Consider the following 23,685-nt stretch of genomic DNA (forward strand, 5'->3'; position numbering starts at 1 on the left):
CCAAATTAGCTTGTCCCCAATTTCTCTGGAAACAGCACTGGGTTAAATTGGCTTCCTTTCCCTGCTGGGACTCAGGGCAGTGCTGAGAAGCACTTACACCAAATGCTGCTTTTTCTTTCTAATCAGCTATTCACAGAGTGTTTGTGCAAATCAGGGCTCGAGGGGCAGAGACCTTGAGGCCAAGTGGTTTAATTGGAAGAAAGAAATTTGGATTGGGGCTTAATGGACACAAGGAGAGGGCACCCAGCAGCTGGGTTGGGCCAGTGTGCCAGAGGACAACTCCATGAGTGGAGAAGGGAGGAAAGCAGGGCCAGACGTGGCAAGGGCGTGCCAGGCTGGCATCTGTCATGGGTCATGCTGGTAGTGCTGAGCCCAGGGGAGGGGGAAGCCAGAGGCCTGTGGCAGTGGGGTGGGAGGTGATATTATCGCCATGCTCTGCTTTTCCACAGCTCTTCCTCATATACTCCATTTGATCCTCACCCATATATACTGCAGTCTCGTTATTCCCATTTCACAGATGAGGAAACTGAGCCCAGGAAGTTGAATGACTTGCCCAAGGTCATGAGCTAAATGAGTGAAAGAACCAAGACTCACAGCCACGTGTTTCTGACTCTAAATGGAGTGTTCCACTATGCCATGCTGTGTGTCAATAAAGGGGGAAGGGGGACAGTCAAGGAGGATATAACATCCCCTCTCACAATTACAGATATTATGGGCTGGGTGCTTTGCACATACCGTGTCATTTAATAGCACCATCATCTCCCTCGGGAGGTTGTTCATTCACTCACTCATTCATTCTCAGATGTCTATTGAGCAAGACACTGAGAAGATTAAACAGGATGTCAGGGGCTGCAGGGCCTGGCACACAGTCTCAGTGTAACGTCTGCTCTCCCCCGCTCCCTTCCCTCTCCCTCTCTCTCCTTCCCTGGACAGCTTCCCAGATCCCCTTCTGCAAAAAACAGAGGGCAGGGCAGGACCTGGCACCAGCCACAGCCAGGACCAGGCCAGAGCCAAGGCAGAGAACTGATGGGCCTCTTAGCCTTGAGTTCCTGGCACCTGCAGCCAAGGCCCAGGGGTGCCGACCCCACCCACAACACTGCCAATATGGGGAGGGGGAGGGCAGAAAGCAAGATGCCCCTAGTCTGGAGGCACGGATGCCCTGCACTGGAATCCTAACACCTAGTTTGTGCCTCCCACACTTGCCGACGTGGCTTCTATTACCCCATTCTACAGACAAGGAAACCGAGGCCCCAAGCTAGCTTATCCAGTCACACAGATACTAAGGGGCAGAGGCGGGTTCTGGACGCTGGTCTTTCAACGCCAGCCCAGGGCTCTTCCCGGCGCACCGCAACTGCGCCCCCAGGTTCCCAGGCCCCGCGGTGCCTGGCTCCCGCCCCCACCCCCGCAGCTGACAGCCGGCTGCTTGGAAGTGGTGCCGGAACACAGCGACGGACGCTGCTGCTGTGACCTTTACATTAAAAGCTCCGAAAGTCCTGGGGGGAATGAAAGCCTGTGTGCCAGAAGGAAAGAAAGGGAGGGGGAGGCTGCACGCAGGAAGAGGAGAAGCCAAAGACCAAGCACCTCTTCCCTCCGAAGACAAGGCCTGCGCGGGGGCCGCGGGGCAGGCTTCCAGCGGGCAGAGGGTGGGCGGGGCCGCCAGGGGTGGGGGTGGAGCCAAGCCAGAGGCGCGAGGGCCAATCAGGAGCGTCGGTCCGGCTCAGCCGCGGGAATTCCCCCAAAAAAGCGCACCAGGGGGTGGCCGCATGGTCTCCCGGGCGCAGCCAGAGGAGAGCGGGCGTGACGGGAGGGCGACGGAAGAGGCGAGGGGCCGCCTTCCTGACGGGCCGGCGCTGCCCACTAGACCTCATCGCGCGAGGCCACCCGGTCGGGGGAAGGAAGCGAGCGGGGGTCCCCGGGGATCAGGCAGATGCCCTTCTCCGAAGAGGGGTGCAGGACATGCAGGAAGGGGAAACCAACATGTTGAACGTCAACTATATACCAGACACTGTGAGGGGCTCTTTGCATTACCAAATTTATGCCACTCATTCAATCCACCCAACCTCTCAGGGAGGTGGGGGTGGGGGGTGGGAGAAAGCGGGGAGGGCGTGGGCAAGGGGATATGTGTGTGGGGGTGGGGTGGGGGAGGAAATGGAGACAAATACAAGACACTGAGACTAAAACAGGGAGAAACAGACAAAGTCCTGGAAAGAGGTAACAGGGAAAGATCTTAATTTCAGAGGTGCTGAGGATGGGTGGGAAGGAGTGGATCTCATAGCTGGAAAGGAGGAAAGGCAGGAAGGGAAGTCTGGGTGTTACTGAAACTGAAGCCTATAAGGATCTCATGGTCAGGGCTGTCAGATTCTGATTCTTGGGCCAATGTCCCCTCCACGTCCCACTGCCACAAATCTCTCCTGCTCTCCTGGGGTTATTTTCCCACCCAGATATAGTTCTGGAGATGAGGAGCAGGTTGAACCAGAGTAAGCCTGCCTTGCAAATAGCCAACCAGACTTACCAGCCAGGAACCCATAGGCTTAGATGCCATAACGAGCCAACTCGTCACAGGTCTGTCCCACAGCGCCCCCTCTGGTCAGTTAAGGTATAGATGGGGAAGAATAATGACTCCCTTCTTTATTCGACTGACCACCTAAGAAATGCCAGACCTGTTCTAGGGACTGGGGATATGGTAATGGACAAAATAAATGCCCTGCCCTCATGGTGCTTACATTCTAGAGGGGAGATAGTAAACAATGGATATTTTTTAACCAATAAGAGACAATGTGGGAAAAAATAAACAGGGTAAGGAGATAAAGACCGACAAGGTGCTGTTTTAACTTGGTGGTCTCCAAAGTACTGACATTGAAGCAGAGAACTAAAGGAAGTGAGGGAGGGAGCCATGTGCATACCTGGGGAAGAGTGTTCTAGGCTGAGGGAACAGCCAGAGCAAAGGCCCCTGGAGTGCCTGAGGTGTCGATATTCCTGTCACTCCGTGGCTCCCCCCCTCTTTCACAGGTCTTTCCTGAGGTCGTGTGTGGGTCCGTACACTCACCAGCCCCGGTCGCTTACGCTTTCATGAGCGGGGGAGAGGGCAAGTGCCCCAAGTGCCCCAGATACACGGGGACCCACACTCTGACTGCTCATGGGAGCACTGTGGTCCGACTGTCTCAAATCACTGCAGATGGAGCGAAGAGGAGGAGAAAGGAGCAGCGCCTCTGAAAGAAACCTTGCTGAGTCAGTGTCCTGGGGGGCTTGCTTTAATGATCAGATAAGAACCCTTTGAAGGTGGCCTATTTAATGCTTGTGCACAGTTGGGCACTGGTTTCGTCCCCCAAGTAGCTTATACATTCCCTTCCCATCATGCTAAAGAGCCAGTGTGTTCAGCAGATCCTTCCGTGGTAGATTTCTTGCAGGAAAACTGGAAACTGGCTTCTGGGCCCAGTTAGGTCAGGTCTATCATCAGGTGCTCTGAATAAACAGCAAGGTGGGTGGGCACTCAGTGGCAGCCCCGTGGCTGGGGAGCCCATCCTCCTGTTTGGTTTAAACCAAGGAGAGGGACTCAGCCAAGGCTGCCCAGAAGGGGAGCTGCCAGTGGCCCCAGGTAGCCTCTCAAACACACACACCTGCCATTCAGAGGAACGTGCTGCTGGGATGAATGGGCAGGGCTCCAGCCAGGTCATTGGGCACAGAAAGGGTAACAGAGAGCAGGTAGACAGTCCTGCTCTTCTCTCAATCACCTTGTGGTTGAGCTGCCTCCTCTTTGGCCAGGCAGAGAAGAAAAATGCCTTTGTAGAGTGTGTGATACATCAAGACAAGCAGGTGGGAGCCTCTCGGCCTGTGGGCTCTCATTTTCATTCCCAACGCAGTATAGCTCCAGGCTCATGGTAGGTGCTCAGGAAGTATTTGTAGTAATGTGCAAACCCAGTATGGGTATGGGAAACTACAGGGGGCGACACTGCACCCCCAGATGACTGACCACACTGGGTCCCTGGCACCACGGCCATCCGTGTGGCCACATAACATGGTGGTGGTAAAAATCATGGGCTCCAGAATCAGGCCCACTTGATTCAAATTCTGGCTCCATTGCTTAGCAGCTGTGTGTACTTGGGCAAGTTACTTAACCTCTCTGAGCCTCAGGTTCCTCAACTGGAAAATGGGGATACAAATACCTCCTGACTATTTGCTGTGATGACTGAATGAGATTTATATGTCCAACACATAGTGGGCTCTAAATAAATATTAAATATTAACCATTATTACTTATTACTATTATCATTCACTTCTTATCAACTCTATGATACCATTGGTCTGTGACATCATTAGTCAATAATTCTGTTACTTTCTGGCATCATCACACTCATACCATGATTTTATGTGTCACACAGTCAGTGACCTGCCACATGATGGAACCTCAGCCCTGGGGGCCCACCCTCTCCCTGCTACAGGCAAAGTCATGTGACAGGCCCCCCAAAGGTCCCAGCTTGGTGCCAACCACCCTGGCCAGTCGCCCATCCATCTGTCCTGGCCCCCCTGCCCCACCCTCACCATCTGTCTCTGCTAGTGCCCATCAGTCTGGACAGGTCTCAGGCATTGGAAGACAAATGGCCCGGTATCAAAGGTTACTGTGGAGGGTGATGGATCACGTGCCACAGAGCCGGGCAGGCTGGTGGGGTCAGAGAGTACAAATCACTGGGGAATGAAAGCCATTCACCACTACCTGTGGCCTCCAAGAACAGGTGATGCCTGTGTGGACTCAGGGATGTCACTTGTCCAGGAGCACAACAAGCAAGTAAATGGCAACCAACCGGGTCCCCAGGGCCTTTCCTCTCAGGCTCGGACGATCTTTCCCTCCATGTGGCCAGCCACCAGAATAATCCCCCAGAGCTCCAGGTTCTCTTGCTCAAGAACTTCCCCATGTTCCCCGCTGCCCACCTTAGCCAACTTTGCAGCCAGATGCTCCAGGCTCCCAGGACCTCCCCAGGCTCCCTGAGCCTCCCATCTCACCCCATCCCTGTCTTTCCACCAAACTGACAAGCTGGTCCTCACCAACCTCCGCTTTGGCTCAGAGCACCAGCTCCTTTCTGCCAGCCCATGCTCAGTCTCTCTTAAAACTCACCGTGAAACCTCCTCCTTCAGGAAGCCTTCCCATATTTTTGCACCACCCCTGTTCTAATGTCCCTGCCACCTCCACCGTAGTGAGCAATTTGTGGCCAGTGCCTTCCCTTCATTCCAGCTATGCAATCGGCACTTCAACAAGCCTACTGAGGTTACCAACAACAACACCCATCAATAGTATAGCACCTTACAGTTTATAAAATATTGCATAAAACTTAGTGCTTTTAATCTCATAACAGAGCCTTGAGTCAGTTATCATTCCTCCACCCCCACTTTACAGTTGAGCAAAGTGAGGCTCATGGAGGTTAAGAGCATGCTTCTCCCTGTAGCTACCAGTCCCCCTGCCCTTATACGGGACCCTAGCCTGTCCTCTCCAAGTCCAGTACTCATTTCTCCACCTCCAGACCCTCCACAGTGAAGGAGCGGCAGGTGAGGTGGTGGCCCCTTAGGTTGTGGAATCTCCCCACCCCTGCAGGCCCAGCCTCAGAAATGAAAGCCTCCTGCTTCCCTGTGGGCACATGTGCACCCTTCTCTCTGCTAGCATGCTTCTTGCACTGTACCTAGTGTATATGTTTGTGGGCTTGACTGCTGGACCAGACTATGAGCCTCTCTGTTCCTCAATGCCTTGCACAGGGCCTGCCCCATAGCAGATGCTCAATTAATGAGTAGGGTTGCATCAAGAAGAGACTTACAGAGGAAATCATCAAAGGGCAGTGAGCCTCCTAAAGACCCTTGGGGTGGGGGGCTCCCCATTCTTGCTGGCAGCAGCCATCCCCAGGTCCCTGGTTAAAAGTGACAGGGTGAAGGTTCAGGGACCACATCCAAAGTTGGGAATGCCTGGACTAGGGAGCCCAAGACCTAGATTTGGTTGGCAGTCACTGCTGGCTGTGGGGCCCCCACTGAGTTATCTAGCTCCTCTGTGCCTTGGTTTCCTCATCTGCATAAATATTGGGTTTTAACCTGTCATGAGGATGAAATAAGATAGTCATACAAAAGCATTGTGTAAATGATAAAGTTATACAAACACGAGAATTATTTGCAATTATATGGTATTTTATACTGGGGAGGTACAGAGCATGGTATTGAAGAGGATATTAAGAAGCCAGGCTGCCTGTGCCCAAATCTTGGTTATGGCACTTACAAGTACCTCTCTGTGCCTCAGTTTCCTTATCTGTAAAATGAGGATAATAGTTCCAAGGGTCATTGTGAAACTGGGCTACTGTATCTCAGCAATCTCAAATAGTGCCTGGCATATGGTTAGAACCATATAGTAGTACACGTGCTTCGGGCAATTTTAGCAGCAGAAAATAGTAGCTTCTGTCCCTTACCCACTGCCTCCCTGAGTCACATCCAGCTTTCTGCTCTGTTGATTCTCTCAGCAGTGAGGCCTGGGATGACTTCTCCTGCTGCCCACTCTGAGTCAGGGAAGCTAACTACTTGGCATGTCCTTCCTGTGCCCATGGCAGATGCTCTTAACTAACTATAGCTCCTTCCCACCAAGCTTATACCCAACTTCAGAATCCTTCTCAACCCAGCACTCCTCGGGACCGGAAGGAATTGCTTGCAGCCCCAGAAAGAAAATCTCGGTGTTTTTCCTGCCCTAGGGCATCTCTCTTTGCAGGTCCTAGAGTCCTGGGCACGGGGCAATGTGGTCACCCAAAATCTTGCAGAAGGGGGAGGGGGTACTCACCAGAGACATTGTTGGCCAGGGACAGGCTGTCGCAGTGCTGGTCCTGGAGGGAGGCGGAGGCAGGGTTCAGCCCCAGGAGGAGGAGGGCCTGTGGGTTCAGGGAGGCCAGGAGTGTGATTAGACTGGTACCTTCAGCTTCCTGCTCCCCCTCGACCCCTCCCGCATATCCAGTCTCTTCCCAGCCCCTCCTCCCCCACCCCAGCCTCCTTGCCTTCCTCCCTGTGTCCTCTCTCCCAGAAGGCCTGGAGCTGGCTTGCTCTTGGAGAGGCCTGGAGAGGAGGCTGGTTAACAGAAGGAGCCCAGGCTCCCAGGATGGAAGTGAACTTAAGCCCTGGGAGGCTGGGGCCCTCGCCAGTCTCTCTCTGAGGAAGCCGCCCCCATCCCAGAGCATGGGCCACCTGCCTGCTGAGCACTGTGGGCTCAGAGACCCTCAGGGGAGCGCCTGTCTCCCTCCAGCCTGAGCTGCAGGTGCGCCTTGCTCCCTGTTCGTTGGGCTACTTCAGGGGCTCTCCGTCCCCGCCCGCCTAATATGGGTCACTGCAAATTGTGCTTCACTCTTTACCAAGCCCTTTTACATCTGTGATCGTGCTTAATTCTCCCTGGGGGAAGGGGGGCTGTGCCCATTTACAGATGAGGAAACCGAGGCCCAGAGAGGCGAAGGGATAAATGTGTCTGGAAAGATGTCTGTCCTATTCCAGGGAGAGCTTTTGCCCTTTAACCCCCAGGGGCCCCATGTTCCTCTCACTCCAGAATTTCAGTCCACTTGGAAGGGGAGCACCATGGGTTGGAGACCTGGAGGGCTGCCCCTTCTTCAACAAACACCCCCCCACCACACACACACATATACAACCACCACGTCCACTCCCTTACTGTCACCATCTTCCCTGTGCATTTACAGTCAAAGGAGACTGGAATGCTTAACCTCTCTGTGCCTTAGTTTCCTCATCTGTTAACCCCCCTGCCTCCCTGCCAAGCGTACATGATGTGGTGTGTGTAGAAGTCTTTTATAAATAGTATAACCCTTTATCACACATGTTCCATGAGGGCAGGGATTTTGTTTTGTTCAGTGCACTCAAATTTGATAAATGAATCAATTACACTGTTTGTGTCTACAACAGGGCATGTGGACTGACTGTAACTTGATGGTTTCCATTTAGTCTTGGGCTGGAGAAGAGGCGGTTGTTTCCCCTGGGGTTTGACTGGCAAGGGAATAAGAAGCAAGTGCATGTGGGGGTGGCGGGAGGGGCACTGCACCCGGCCCCCCTCCAGTTGCCAGGCCTTGGCACCCAAGGACCAGCAGAGCTCTGTCTGCCCGACCAGGCTCCCCTGGGAGGGCGCTCCCCACCATCACCACCCCAGGGGCTCCCCACTCTTTCTTTCTGGCATCCCCTCCTCTGACCTTCTCTTGGGCCCCCGGTCCATTTCCACACAGTCTGCAGAATCCACTGCAGAACAGACCCTTAGATCTGGAAGCTTCTCCAGCATTGTCTAAGGCAACCTCCCCATTTAACAGATGGAAAATGAGAACAGGAGAGAGGTAGGGGCTTGTCCAAGTCCCACAGAGAACAAGTGGCTGAGTCTGGACTAGACCCAGGGCCTCTCCCAGCCCCAGAGTGGGTCCACACAGCCCTCACCCCCAGCCCTCACACAAGGCTGGGACTAGGGTGAGGGGACTGTGGCCCTCTCCTCGACTGCAAGATTTAAGGGGACACCAAAAAACTCGGTAGTCAAGATACATAATACCATGATGCACTTAAAAAAATCCACAATGAACAAAACATCAAAGTTTTAGATAAAGGCAGTTCAGTAGCAGTGCTGTGCTAAACCATGTTGGAGCTTGGAGCCAAAGGAAAAATCAGTAATAGGAAAATGTTATTTATCTTGCTTACTGAGTATTTTGGCACCTCCTTCGGCGCTGCACTTAAGGAGAATGCCTCACTCGCCTCACCCTCTTTCCAAGCAGGACTCCACCCCACCCCACCCCACAGTCATCAGCCCTCCCTCCCCTGGACACCTCCCCACTCACCCTTTCCGTGCCTCAAGACCTTCCCTCAGCCTTTAGAAGCAAACCAACCTGCCCTTTTCCAGAGGCAAGCTTACCATGCTCGCCTGCCACGAATGTCCTCCTCCAACACACATGCCAGTGCCCTCCTCCTTCCCCAGTACCCACCCCTGCCCGGGGACAAAGGCAGGCTCTGCTCCCCTCCCTCCCACCCCACATTCCAATGTGTAATTAAGTGCTCCCCACTCCTTCAGAGCCTGGTCTTTCCCCACCTCCTACAGGCAGTCCCCCTTGACTGATTCCAGGTGGTCTCATTTTGTCCCCACAGTGCCTGAGGCTTCCATGGGCTTTGTTTACCCTCAAACCCTCCCCCCTTCCAGGGGGAGGCACACTCCTTGTGTCACATCCTGGGGGTCTCAGCTGTTACTGGGCTAAGCTCCAGGCCCCCCAAAACACTCCATCTCTGCACCCCCATCCTGGGCCCAGCACTTGGGGAAACAGCGCCGGGACTAACTTGTTCCCGGAACTCAGGAGTGATTATAACAAACCCATTCATCTCTCCGGTCCCAAGGAACTTCCAATACCATATTAACCAGTAATTAAACTTTATAGTCCCTAGAGAGATGGAGAAATACCTTTACTCTCATTTTCCAAATGAAAATGTAGAAACAGAGAGAGGAGGAAGCCACCAGGCCAGCCAGTGTGGCTCTTGCCGGCTGAGCAAAGTATCCTCCTGGACAGACATGCACTGCTCGGGCGGCACAATCAGCACGGACCCAGGCCCTGCTCTCTGTCCCGAGACAGGGGCGGCTGAGCTGGGGTGGCAGGGGGGAAAGGAACCCTTGCTCCCAGCTTCTCACCCCCACCTCTGGCTCTGCCTCCTATCCAGACAGACACACACAGAATCAAATTGGACTCCTGGAGCCAGCTCAATGACCAGCAAATTAAAGAAACTAGAAACACACTATTCAAAATATCAGTCCAGCTGCTTGATCCTCCACCAAGATCCCTCTAATCCTTAAGCTATGCTTCATGCTTCGGTCCATCAGCTCCCCCTTGGAAGCACTCTGGGGTGTGTTACCACTGCATCACTTCTATTTCCCCAACCTGCTGGGTCCTTTTGGTGTCTCCATGCCCTCGCCCATGCAGTTCTCTGGGCCCCCTCTGCCCTCTGCCCTACCCTTCACCTGCTGAACTCTGCAGTCCTCGAGAGCCAGTTCCAGGGGCTGCCCCTTGATGACACCACCCCCAACCCTCTAAGGCAAAGCAACTCTGTTACCTTGTTAATGTGCTCCATGTCCCCAAAGCACGCTGCAACTGGGCTAGACCCCAAGTGTCCAGGAAGCTTGCAAAAGGAGAACTGGGACCCCTCTCAGGTGCATGAAAACCATCTGTGTACCAAGCACTTATGACCCAAGGGTCTAATTTGATGGCAAATATACAGGCCAGAAGTTCTTATTCTTGCATCTTAATGTCCTGGGGTTCACAGAGAAGCAGGGTGACTCCAGCTGCATCATAAAACCACACCAAATGCCACAGGGCCAAGGGCTGGTCTGTCCTCAGCTGCCTCTGGTCTTGACACTCACCTCTCCTGCTTGGATGTGATGGTTCCTGAAGTCATTTTCTACTGACAGAGAACCAGTTTTGCATTATGCAAAGAAAAATGCCTCTTAAGATTCTCGAGCCAACCTTTCCTCTCAGGAAAGGTCGGCTCTCAGACAGAAGCTGTGCCTTCCTCACCTCCTGCCCTGCACGAGTATTTGTAAAGGCTTCGGGCTTATGCCTGAATCACGCTTCCATAAAAAGTCCTGAGCTTTCTGTGTATTTCCTCCCACCCTAGGTCAATCTCCTCTTTATTTTCCACCACAGTTTTCTATCTCTGTCAACAGTCAGTTATTGCACTGAAAGGAATAAGCCCCCAAAGTTTCATGGATATTCATGTTTCCTTCTGAAGTTGGGAGTTCTCAATCTAGGGCCCACAAACACATTGGAGAGGGGGGCTCTCCATGAAGACCCTGTAATTAATGAAAGCCATTTTCCTGGGCAGGGTTCATAGCTTTCTCTGCTTCTCGGCAAGGCCTGGCACCCAATAAAGGGTGAGAACTACTGGACAGAGCATATGATGAATGGGGTCACACCAGAAGCTAAGCCACAATCAAACTGGGCATCACGGACTAAGTTAAACCAAAAGCGGTTTGGCCTGAGAGCCATCACCTTCTTGGGCCCCTCCGTTTGCTCCGCCTCCATTGCCAGCCTCAGCTGCCAGCTCTCCTTTCAGAACCATTTTCTCACAAATCAAGTTTTCAAGACTTTGGGAGATTTACCATTTTTCAAGAGCTAGTAGAGAAAAACAAAGTGGCATTGAGAATCTGAAACTGGCAGAATGCTCAGCTCACTCACTAGCTAATGCCTCACACTTCCGTCCACCAGCCTGGTAGCCCCAAGGTCCAAAACAAAAACCGGCCTCAGCTACAAATCTTTCCACTCTTCCAAGATCCAAAGGTCCATTGTTGAATCTGAGAAGGACAAGGGTGTGCTCTCGATTAGAGCCCCAGTTCAAATGCCTGCTCGAGGACCCACTGGGTCCCTGACACTGAGGGACACTGCTCTGCAGGGAGGAGGTGGGCAGGCTGCAGGCTCCCCATTTTACAGTTGGGTAGTTGAGGTGTCCAAGGTCACAGAACTGTTCTTGGTGGCTGAGTGAGGACTAGAACAATCTGTGTCCATCTTACAGCAGATGGATGAAGGGGAGGGGCAGGAGCTGAAAGAAGGAACGGACAGAGAGAAAAGCACCATGCTGCTGCAGGGGTGGGGAGAAGGTGGGGCCGGAGGCCAGGGTCCGCCAGCCTGCTCCAGCGGCTGCCCATGCCCCCACCCCCCAGGTCACAAAGAGCATGGCTGGAATTGAAGCTGCCATCCCAATTCCCAGTGTGACTTTGGCATAAAGGTTAAGCACACCCAGAAAATGCTTATTAGAGACCATAAATAACTGCACTGCTGAAGCTCGGTTTGGTCTTTAAGGCACAAAACTGCAATTTCCTTTGATGGGATGATTTGGTAATTAATCTTTGGGGGAGGGTCCTGGAGGGCCACGGGATGGAAGGAGGGGTGTGCGGGAGGCACCTGGGGCTGCCCCCACCTCCTGAAAGTTCATAAGGAACAAGGAGAAAGGGCGCTGCCTTCTCTCTCCTTTTGCAACTAGCTGAGCTTGTGCGAGTCCCCAGGCCCCCAGGAGAAACATCAACAAGAATCATTACCCTCCTGCCCAGTCTGAACCCCCGCCTGCCACTGACTGTGACTCCGGGCCAGTCTCATGGCCGCTCGGGCCTCAACCTCCTCAGGCGGGGAAGGGACCAGTCGCCCGCGGAGGGGCTCCAACCCTGGGCTGGGGCGGACCCAGCTAGCTTGGAGCAGCAGACTATCATGGCTTCCCCACTTACAGTGGTAGAAACTGAGGCCCAGAGAGGGGAAGCCCACAGTCGCCTGCTCTGTGGCCCTCTGCCCCGGTTCGGTAGGTCAGGGATGTAACCCGGCCTGGGGGGTGTGGGGACCCCGACCCCGCTGTGGCCAACATGGCCGCCCTCTCTGGGGAGCCCGTGGCCGGCGCCGGGAGAACACCGCCACCTGCCGGCCGAGGAGCGAGGGGCGGCTCCTCCCGGGTCCTGGGCCGCTAGCTCCACAGCCCCACGGCTTGACGGTTCTGACTCCGCTTTGCTCTGCACTGCGCTCATGTTTTTAGCAGAGCCAAGAAAAGAAAATCTAAATGTGAAAAGGGGCGGGGTCATAAATCAAGATTTCTTTTTAAACTCCCCACGCCCACCCACTGCCTTAAGAAAACTAGTATCTGGTTTGCAGAAGTAAAACATCAGCTCTTCTGAAACCTGTCTGTATCTACAGGGAATGCATCTAGTTAGGGACTGATTGAATATGGGGAGGGACAGGGCCCCCCATGCAATTATGCCTTTTCCGCACTGCACAGTGGTGTCAAGGGCTGGGGTCACTGGGGGCTGGAATTGCAAACTGAGCCCCAGGAGGCTGGGACCCCCAGAGGGTGCCTTTTTCTAACCCCTGCAGAGGTGCTCTAAAGACTAGCCCAGGTAAAACCAGACTTGGGACAGTGGGCAGGGAAAAGCCACCTAGATGCTCTTCTCAGCTCTCTTGGCTGCCCAAGACTTTTCTGCCCCCTGGGCAGCCCCTCCCCCCACAGCCTCTCTCTGTGACAGCTAAAACCTGCCCCCAACTCAAGGCAAAGAGCCTGTGCTTCCCCCAAAAGTGGGTGAAAAGCGAAAGATGATTCTAAGCAGACAAGAAATAATTTATTGCTACATTTAATTAACTTGAATTGCTGTTGTACAGAGAAAAAAAATAGAAAGGAAAATCTTCTGCCTACAGTTAAGGGGTGGGGGTGGCACCCGCCTGGATTTTTTCAGCTTCCATGCCCTCCCCACTGGGGCCCTGGGCTCACTGTGTTCTCTGCCTCTCCCCCAACCTGCTCCTTCACCCCTCTGCTCCTTAAGGAGGCCCTGTACCAGGGCTTAAACCAGTGGGCCACCTGCTTCACCCACTCCAGGGGCAGCAAGGGCCTTAGAGACCTCCATTTACACAGCCAATTAAGTTGTAAGTTCCTGATGAAGATAGGGCCTGAGTCTGTTTATTTGTGTACCTCAGTGGGGCCTGGCACCACTGAGTAGGCACCCCAATACATGTCTGTTGATTGAATGAATGCATGATTAAATGGATGGGGTTTTATTTCCTGCCCCTTTGACTATGAAGCTCTGTAATGATTCCCACCAGGACATTGTGATGGGCTCACTTCTTTGTCCCTGTTTCCCCCGTTTCTCTTTTCCTGTCTCCATCTCTCCTCCCTGTCTACCCAACAAGAGCTCCCTCTTCCTGCTGCAACCCCGACTTTGGACTCCAGAAGGGTGTGCTGAAGAAAAAAGTACTTTGGGGTGGAAAGTGCAGGGCTGGGATACAGTCCCGACTCTGACAAACTTGTTCTGACTTGGACAAGCCACTCCTCGTCCCCCTCCCTGCCTCAGTTTCCTCATCTGTAAAACGAGGTGAACATTGTATTTCCTATGTTCCTTTCCAGCTCTGAATATGCTTTGGCTCCAGAACTAACAAGGAGTAGAAATTCAGACATCTAAACTTTGAATCTTTTATCTGCCCCTTTCTACCTGTGTGACCTTGGGACAATCATTTAACTTCTCTGAGCCTCAGTTTCCCTGTCTGCAAAGTGGGACATATAGGGATGAAGTATTTACACTCTACAGCTCCTGGAGAGATTCAAGGACATACTGCATTTAAAGCAGTCCAGGGCCATGCACAGTGAGCAGTTAATGGATGGTAGTGATTTGGCCCTTCTGCTCAGAAGGGGTCCCCAACCCAGCCAGGGTGCACACACACCTTTTCCACCACCACCCTGTTCCCAGGAGCTGGCGGCCCCTGCAGAAGTGGAGCTGGCATCCCATGGCTGAGAGCACTGGCAGCGGATGGGGAGGAGGGGACAGTGCCTCGGAGCCCTGCTAACTTCCCACCCCGATCCAGCCCCCTTTTCTGCCTCTCATGCACTCATTCTCTCCCCACTCTCTCGATATGATTCTCTCTATTGACGCTGATTTTCTCATAGTTCTTGCCCTCTCGGCCTCCCCGTCTCTCTCCCACAACCTACCTTCTCTGTCTTAACCTCACCTCAATTTTACTTTTTCTATTATTTTTCTTTCTTTCCTTCTTTTTAAAAAAATTCCCACATGCACAATGTCAGGCCCTGTGAATTTTCTCATTTAATCCTTCTTGACCCCATGAAATTGGAGACTTTACTACGTTCCCACTGTGCAGGTGACCAGCTGATGCTTACAGAGATGGTCACCCACCCAGGGCTGTGCAGGGTCTGGGATTGGGACCCCATTCCCTCCCCCAGGCAGGCCTGCCTGTTTCCCTGCCCGTCCTGCCCACTCCAGTGCCCCTACCCTTCTCCCAAGTGCAAATCCTCCAAAAGACATGTGTTGGCAAGTTTCCTTTGCCTCTCACCCTCCAGCTCTTGGCCATGGCCTGGCTCCCCAAGAACTGGCAGTGGGAATTAGGGTGCAGGCACCAGTAGGACTGTTTTAGTTTGCTAACGCTGCAGAATGCAAAACACCAGAGACGGATTGGCTTTTATAAAAAGGGGGTTTATTTGGCTACACAGTTATAGTCTTAAGGCCATAAAGTGTCCAAGGTAACACATCAGTAATCAGGTACCTTCACTGAAGGATGGCCAATGGTGTCCGGAAAACCTCTGTTAGCTGGGAAGGCACGTGGCTGGCATCTCCTCCAAAGTTCTGGCTTCAAAATGGCTTTCCCCCAGGATGTTCCTCTCTAGCAAGCTTGCTCCTCTTCAAAATGTCACTCACAGCTGCACTGAGTTCCTTCTCTTTGAGTCAGCTCATTTATATGGCTCCACTGATCAAGTCCCACCCTGAATGGGTGAGACCATGCCTCCATGGGAATATCTCATCAGAGTCATCACCCACAGCTGGGTGGGGCACATTCCAAGCGAATCTAATCAGCACTAAACATCTGCCTCACAAGACTACTTCAAAGATAATGGCGTTTGGGGGACACAATACATTCAAACTGGTACAAGGACTATCGGGGGGAGGGGGGAGCTCAGGCAGAGCTGAGTTTGGTTCCTGCAGAGAAGAAGGGTCTGGCCTGGGCTGTGAAGGGGCTGCAGGCCCTGGGAGCTGCCATGGGCTGTGGAGCTCCAGACACTGGGGAGCCGCCCCGGGGTGGGGGTGGGGAGTTGTCTGCTGCTCCAGGAGACAGAACTGAGGTGTCAGGGACAGCTGCAGCGACACCAGCCCCAGGTGCTGCAGGAGACACTCTCAGCCATGCTCCCAGCTCAGCCTGCTCCCTGACAAGTGGAAAGTGAGGGGATTTCAGCTTCAGGAGGAAAAGCATGTCCTTTAAGGAGCTGTGATGCTGTGATTTATTTAAAAGGGATGTGAAGAGGGCAGGGATGAGAGAATGAAACCGACAGCTGGAAATTAGGTTCTATTAGAAAAGGCTGAAGGGCTTGGGGCTGTTTTTCCTGGAGAAGCTACTGCCTTCCAAGGCCCTGAGGGGTGGGTTTAAAGGGGCTGCTGGACCACCTAACCCCACTGAGCGGGGGATTTAGGATAGAGATTCGGCATACCATTTAATGCTCCATAAGAGAGGCAATGTCCCCGACCTTAATCTGTAAAAGCTGTGAATTAGGCAAGGTTGGGATTTCTGGACAACACTTGGCATCTGGGAGATAGAAAATCCTGCTTTCCGAGTTCAGTGGCCCGAGGGGAAGCTCAGGAGTCCACGTGTTTTTAATGTTCTCAAGTTGATTCTGAATTGAAGATAACTGAACTCGAGCAGTGGTTCTCAACTGGGGTGATTCTGTCCCCCCAGGGGACATGTGACAATGTCTGGAGACATTTTTGGTTTTCACAACTGGGGGGAAGGTGCTACTGGCATCTAGTGGGTAGAGGCCAGGGATGCTGCTAAATATCCTACAACGCACAGGACTGCCCCCCACAACAAAGAATTATCTGGCCCAATGTCAAGCGTGCCAAGATTGAGAAATCCAGAGCTCGAGGGTTTCAAAACTCTCTTCCAGTTCTGAAGACTTGCCTGCCCATGATGGGGGCGGTGCGGAGAGATGGTGGGGGCAAGCCCTGGGCAGAAGGGGTGCGCAAGAAGGGTCTTCAAGGCAGAGAGAGGCCCTCAATGTCACTCTGACAGACCCCTGGGAGACCTTGGACCTGTCATTCCCCTGCTCCTGGCCTTGTTCTGAAGGCAGTGGCCTGGTGAGGACAGCCTCATGGCCACAGGCACACAGGAGGGCCTGCCGGGTCAGTGTGCTCCAGGCTCCTCCCAGTGCAGGAGATGCAAGTGCCTCCAGCCACCACTGCAGGAAGGCATCTGCCTGCCCAGGCAGCCAAAGTGGGGTGCAGCAGCTCAGGGAGAACAGCCCACAGGCCTTTCCCCAAGAGTCAGTGACCTGGGGCTCTGGAACGACGGCCTGTCCCCTGGGCCAGCCTCTCACAGGCAGGAAACAGAACGGGCGAGCCCAGGGGTGAGGGACAGAGTTGATGTGGGGCTGCCGTCCAGGGTCCTGTGAGCACTGGGGTAAAAGCCCACCGCAAGGGAAGGGCTGCTTGCTTCACGGCTGATGAGGTGCAGGCAGATGGGTGGGCACGAGGAGGGGCAGGGGCCTGCCCAGAGGCTGCCATCAGGGTAAGGCTCTAAGTAGAACAAAGGGCTTCCTTCCCACCATGGCCAGGGCTCTTCCTACTTCAGGCAGCGCATCCTCTCCTGCCAGAAAGAGCTGCTACATCGCTGAGTCTGTATAATGGGACATGCTAGTGCAAAAACAGCAATGGCAGGGCAGCCAGACTCAGGCCAAAAGTGACCCGGGGACTCCAGGCCATGAATTCTGGCTCCAAAGGAAGGCTTCACATCGGCGCCACCAGGACTAGTACTGGGCTGCTAAGCTTTTGTCACTGGTCTGCTGTGCGGTAAATGCATACACTGAGAGTCAGCATCTGGAAACTCTGATATGAATCTGCCTTGTCCTGACATCCTAGCATTTGTCCATTGACTTATTTTGTTGAACAGGGTCTAGACCAGTTCAGATGCAGGCGAGCTTGTGTGGTGAACACAACAGGTCCATGTGCCCGCCTGCCACAGACTGAATCCCCATGGTCCCCTCCCACAGCTGCTTTAGAAGCCAGCTCTAGAAGACAAGTGTCCAGCAGCTTCATGGGGAAGGCCTCATGGAGATGGAGGGTCTCAGGAGAAGGAGGGTCTCAAGAGTGGGAGCTGCAGGGAGACTTGGGAGGACAGTAGAGCTCTCACCAATGACAGCAGCGGGTCCCACTTACTGACCTTTGGTGGGACAGGCCCCTTGCTGCACAGGCACATCCGCAATGATATTCCATCGTGCTCCTCTGAGGAGGGTATTGTCTCCACTCTCCAGATGAAGACACGGAAGTCCAGGGAGGTTGCGTGACTTGCCCAAGGTCACCCAGCCAGGAAGTGGCAGAGCTGGGCTCCAACCCCAGACTTCCTGCCCCCTCCCCTCCAGGAAAAGGGCTCCTTCCCCAAGCCTGCTCTGCTTCCTGGGGTGCACCTGTGCCCTGCCTCTCCGTGGGTCCTGCATGTCACAGCTGGCAGGAGTGCCCACGGTGAGGCAGGCTGGTGGGGCCCAGCAGTCTGGGGAGAAAGGATGCAAAAGTTCCCCCCACCCACCCACATAGATCCCTTTGGGATGTGGACTGAAGGGGAGGAGCCCAGCAAGGGGCCCCACTCCCTTCCCCACTGGGCCGCTCTGTCCACCTTGGCCTCATCTGCCTCATAACCCAGCACCAGGGCAGCGCTGGAAGGGAATCTCAGGCTGCCACTAACTCATTTGGTGACCTAAGTGCCCTGGGCCTGCTCCCTGAAGACCCCAGATTCTGAGAAGATTCTTGCATCTTTGTCCTCAGCCCAGTCCTGTGGCAATGTCTCCCACCAGCCCTGCTCAGACCCCTCATGGAGCAAAATGCTGTCTTTGCTTACATGTGGACCGATGCACCCAGTGATACGGGAACCGGGGGCAGAACTGGGGCAGGACTGGAACCTCTAAATGTTACTAAGCAGAGCTGGCAGCCTGGCACTCGATCAGGCCACCAAATCATAAATCCACATGCAGAGGCAGAGGGAAATCTATCTATCTAGCTTGTCTTTTCGTTATCTCCTGTCGCCATAGCACCTCCATGCACACAGAAACGTTCAGTGTGTGTGTGTGGAGTGGGGCAGGAGCAGGGAGATGCCCTCCATTCAATTCAGCATCTATTATGCACCTTCTTGCACCAAGTACTGGACTAAGTGCTGGGAGACAGTTTTATTGTTTTGTTTTGTTTCAGGGAATCATCCTGGTGGGAACAGGGGCTCTGGTTATATGCAAGTGACATGGGTCCATGTGGGGTCCTGTTAGTATTTTCAAGCCCCTTTGTGGGGAATACACCAAAGAGCTGGAGGGCCCCAGGTGGGCCAGGCTCTACCATGAGCTGGACCTCCACCCGACGGGGAGGGGATGCGGAGTGAGCAAGGGAACGACTAGCGAGAGACGGACTTAGACAGGAGGGCTTCCTGGAGGAGGGGCTGGGGGGGAGTTCGGGAAGACTGTGGGGGGCATGACAGATGGGGATTGGTACAGAGACCCCGGGCAGCACTGAGCAGTGGGAACAGCACGGCCAAAGACAGGGTGGTCAGCAGAAGCGAGCGTTCTGTGTGTAGGGGTTGGAAGGAGGACACGGACTGAGGCAGAGGGCAGAGGTAGGAACGAGGGCTGCTGGGAACATTTAGTTCCTTCCCTTCTAAAGTGGGGTAAAGCGTGTGAGGTCCTGGGGCACAGAGGCAGTTCAGTATGGCAGCTTTTCTTATGTTCAGGTTGGTGCATCTGGCCAAGAGCAGGTGGAGGAAGTGGAGGGAAGGGCAGAAAGGGGGAGGGGAAGGGCAGGGACTCAGGCCAAGCATGGGATATGGACCTCCCTCCAAACACCAGCCTCAGCCCACCTGGCTGGGAAGATGACAGGGTGGCCAAGCCTCTCGGGCTCCCAGTAAGGCATATGGGGCCAAGGGGCTGGCCATGGAGCTGCCCCACCTGCCATCCACTCCCACCACCAACCCTGTGGCCCCTGGGTGCCCAGCTGCTCTGCTGGGAGTCGGTCCTGGCCTGGAGCTGGGAGCTGATGCACATCTGCCTCACCCATTCGACTGTGCTTGGAGGAGAGGCAGTGACCATATCAGTAGCCTCTAAGGGGGCAGAAGGTAGGGAGAACCTATTATAGATGCTGCAAAAGTGGTTCACTCCTTGAGGGTCTCTGTATATGGAAGATAGACAGACAGACTACACACTGGCGGACAGTTAGGACCACAAAAGCAACAGGCTCTGTTTCTTCTGTACTTGGCTGCTGGGGAGGGGGGAGCCCAGTCCTGGGAGCGGGAGTGGGTGTGAGATGTGGGGGGAGTGCCTTCCAAGCGACATGCACCAGCAGCCTCCACACAGCCAGTCTCAGAGCATCTCTGCTCTCCAGGGCTCTCCTGACAGCTGAGGAAGATTCCAGAGAGCAGGTTATGGATGGGAGAGGTATGTGAATTCTTGTGAGAAATGGGAGGGGGTTCCAGGAAATGCCATCTCTGGCCTCAGAAACAGGGGTACACATTTTCTGGGGTGCCAGGAAAAAAGTAGGAATGACCATGAAAGACACTCAGGTCTCCTTTTCTCCCTATCATACTCTCTCTCTTTCCCTTTCTCTCCTCTTTGTCTCTCAGAATCTCCACTCCTCTTTCTCATTCTCTCTCCCCTCTTTGTTCCAGGCCTTTCTGCCCTGTCTCTCTCATGCCAACTTCAGCCAGTGGTCTCCATCTCTGTATCCCCTTTAGTTTCCCTCTCACTGTCTGTCTGTCTGTCCGTGTGCATGCCCACATCTGATGTAATAATATGAAGGTCGACTCTGAGCAGCCCCAGGAGCCCTGGGAGCAGGAGGGTCCTGTGAGGCCTGCGCAGCCCAGCCCCTCCCCGCTTCTCGCCGTTGCTGCCCACAGGCTTCCCACCAACTCCGTTCCCACAGTAGAGGGGCTGTTCCAGGTGTGGCTGGGGCCTCCAGGCCCACAAAGCTGCGGTGGGCTGCCAGGACACCAATGAGCCCTTCCTTTGCCACCTGCCACGGAAGCTGGGAAAGCACAGGATGAACGGAACAAAGTGGGAAAAACCCCCGATGTGAATGGAAATATGGCAGCCATGGCTCACCCCAGCCCTTCCTCCTGGTCAGGCTGCCTCTCAGCTCTCCGGCTCCATGTACCAGTCAGAGACACTAACGGATATGTCAGATATGTCATTCCAACTACCCTGGGGGTCCTGACCTCCCAGCACTTACAGGTTCAGCCTCACGCTACCCCTGCTACCTCTTAAAACTTGGACAGTGGGAAGACTCCAAATTGTCATCCTTCCACCTAGACAAATCCCTACCACCCTAGTTCTTCAGCTGCAGAAGTGGCTGGACCAGTTCAGCCACTTTCTCTTCTGGGTTCTGACTGGATTGGCTGAAGATTGGGAATGAGTTGACAGGTGGAGAGGGGCAGGTGTGTGTCCCACAAATCCTGCCTCTAAGCACCTAGGGAGGCAGCTCTCTGGGGCCCAGCAGGGTCAGGGGGTGGGATTGTGAAATTGCCTGCATTTACAGGGCAGAAAGGAAGGAGTATCCACAGACATCATTATTTTCTCCAGAAACAGTTTCGTGGCTGCTGAGTGGCTAAAGTGTTTGAATCCGTGGCTCTGTGTACACAGGTCCTCTTTCCCAGAACCACAGACTGACATGCCCATTTCACAGAAAAGGAAGTCGGTGTCTACGCTCACAAAGGCTTCCTCCTCCTTCCCCCCGTCGATTCCTTCTATCCTTTCAATTGTGTTGAATTGAGCAAACATCCCTTTCTGAAAATAAATGGTTAATAATCTGTTCCTTAATAGAATCCAGCTAGTTGTTTTCAAAATAATTGTTTGCATCAGTGAGCTGATCATTTTGTATTATCCTCCCTATATGCTTCTACTTTTGTTGTCAAATGTTTTCACATATCAGAGGTATTCAAGGGTCAACTGCAGGCACCTTTGTCCTTTAGGCTCCAGCGGAGAGCAGAAGTCCCCATCCCTTTATCCCAGTCAGTGTGATTATCCCATAAAGTGGGTACTATTTCCCCCTTTTCATAGATGAAGAAACTGAGGTTCAAAGTGACAACCTAACTTGCCCAAAGGGTCATAGGCAGAGTCAGCAGTTAAGCCCACATCTGCCTAACTGGATGCTCCCACCCACCCCAGAAGATGCTGGCTGCCATATCTCATATTGGGTGGGGTGGGGGCTGGCTGGCTGAGAGCAACAAGACCAGAGGACAATCATTCCAAAAGGACTCAGTGGTATTCCGTTCAAGCGACTCTGCTGACAGGGGCCTCCGGGAATCTAAATAGACAGGAGTCATTGGTAATTAATAGATTCATTGTTTGACTACAAAACTGCAGTTAACATTGTGACTCAGCCTGAGCTCCAAAATGGGCTCACTCTGCCCTTTGTTGACACTGTGAGCGGGTTAGGGTATAGTCAGAGCTAGGAGACATCATTGCACCCCCTCTTTTCACTGAAGAGGAAACAAAAAAGTCCCGAGTCACCTGCTACTAGCTGTTCTCCTCCAGACACAGCAAACTGTGCTGGAGCTTTCACCAGCAGAGGCTCCATTCTCAACAAATCTCAAATCACTGGGGTCTGCATCAGGTATTTGCTGCTTTTTTTCTTTTAGATTAACTATAGTGAGTTTAAGGGGGAGTTCCAGTCTTTTCTGAATCGGAGATGGCTTTTCTGCTAGGGGCAGTCGGGGCATCTCTCAGCCTTCTCTGCTTTGACATGACAGCTGCATCTTGCAGGAACAACAATGGATCTGCTCAACTCGTACAATACTAAACTGGAAGAAGCAACAATAAAATCACCCATCCATTCAACAAACATTTGTTAAACATATCATTAGGCTCAATGCTGTGAAGGAAGAAAGATGCAAAAACGCTGTACACTGAGTGCCCAAGAGCTGCTAGTTGCTTCTCCTGCATTACCTCATTTCCTCTGAAGAGCAACTTGCAACTTTTCTGAATGCAAACTTTGTGCCAAACAATTTGCAGGTTATTAACTGGTTTCACCCTTTCTACAACCTTATGAGTTATATATTGCCCCATTTCATAGTTGGGGACACTGAAGCTCAGAGGAGTTCAGTACCTTGCTCAAGGTCCTGCAGCTGAGATGGGGCAGGGCTAAGAAGTGTTTGGAAACACCATACCCCTGTTTTTACATAGAAACTGTGGCTCAGAGAGGGAAGGTGACCTACTTGAAGTCACACAGCCAGTTGGAGGCAGAGTAGGGACCTAAGTCAGGTTCACTGGCTCCCAGGGCTTTCCACCCCAACTGCTGCTGAAACAGCCTGACCCTAACACCCTACTTAGCCACACGCTGACCAGGGCTCAGGTCCATGGACTCAGCAAGTATCCTGGGCACTTGGGGTGGTGCCAAGGGGCACCTTTGACCCCCAAACTCCTCCGCTGCCTGCCAATGCTCTCCAAGGAGCCAAACATCAGAGAGGGTGAGAAATGGGTTTTCCACTTGAATTCATCCTCACCATCTTCAGTAAGTGTCCTGATTTTCCATAAATCTGTAAACTCCTTGGGAAATGGACTGACCCGAACATGTCCCCTCCCTATTGTTTGGCCTGGCTTTCTGCTCCTCTCCCCTACTCCTGTTTCGCTCCTGATCTGTGGCCTGGCCAGTTGTCCCCACACCCCACAGCGGCCCAAGGCCCCACCCTGCCCTCCTCTTCCTTCTTGCCACAGCTCCCCTCAAAAAGCTGGCTCCATGTCGTTTATCAAAGAAACAACTTGGAAATGGCCCAAATGTGTACCAATATACAGATGGCAAAAATCACTTGCAGGCGATATATAGAAACTCCCTCTGGGAGGCTCGGGAATAGCATGGAGCAGACTGGAGCCAGAGCACGGTAAGCAAGACGTTGTGCCAGCCACACTTGCACTAGAGAAAGGGCCTGTGGGGATTATTTTTTAAAATGGTAGCAGTAACTGTATTAGGAGGGTGAGGCTGTAATCATTCTCCCCTCTGGCTTTCCAAACATTGTCTAATACTGCTAGATTGCTTTTGTAATAATAACAATAGCAATAAAGCCAGCTCCTCCTCAGATCTCACTCTCCCCAATACACTTACACATACCATTTCTCTCTCTCACACACACACACACACACACACACTCACACTATCTCTCACACACACCATCTCTCTCA

General features: G+C 53.2%; 1 protein-coding gene across 1 annotated transcript in view; it reads right to left on the reverse strand.

The window, feature by feature from the left end:
* CRHR1 (corticotropin releasing hormone receptor 1) overlaps positions 1-23,685 on the reverse strand; it is a 44,156-nt gene that overhangs the window by 18,142 nt on the left and 2,329 nt on the right. Inside the window, exon 2 of the mRNA XM_037809123.1 lies at positions 6,800-6,887. Within this exon, the coding sequence (XP_037665051.1) occupies positions 6,800-6,887 (88 nt within the window). The remainder of the gene's footprint in view (positions 1-6,799; positions 6,888-23,685) is intronic.

This window comes from Choloepus didactylus, chromosome 18 (assembly GCF_015220235.1).
Source record: "Choloepus didactylus isolate mChoDid1 chromosome 18, mChoDid1.pri, whole genome shotgun sequence".
NCBI lineage: Eukaryota > Metazoa > Chordata > Mammalia > Pilosa > Megalonychidae > Choloepus > Choloepus didactylus.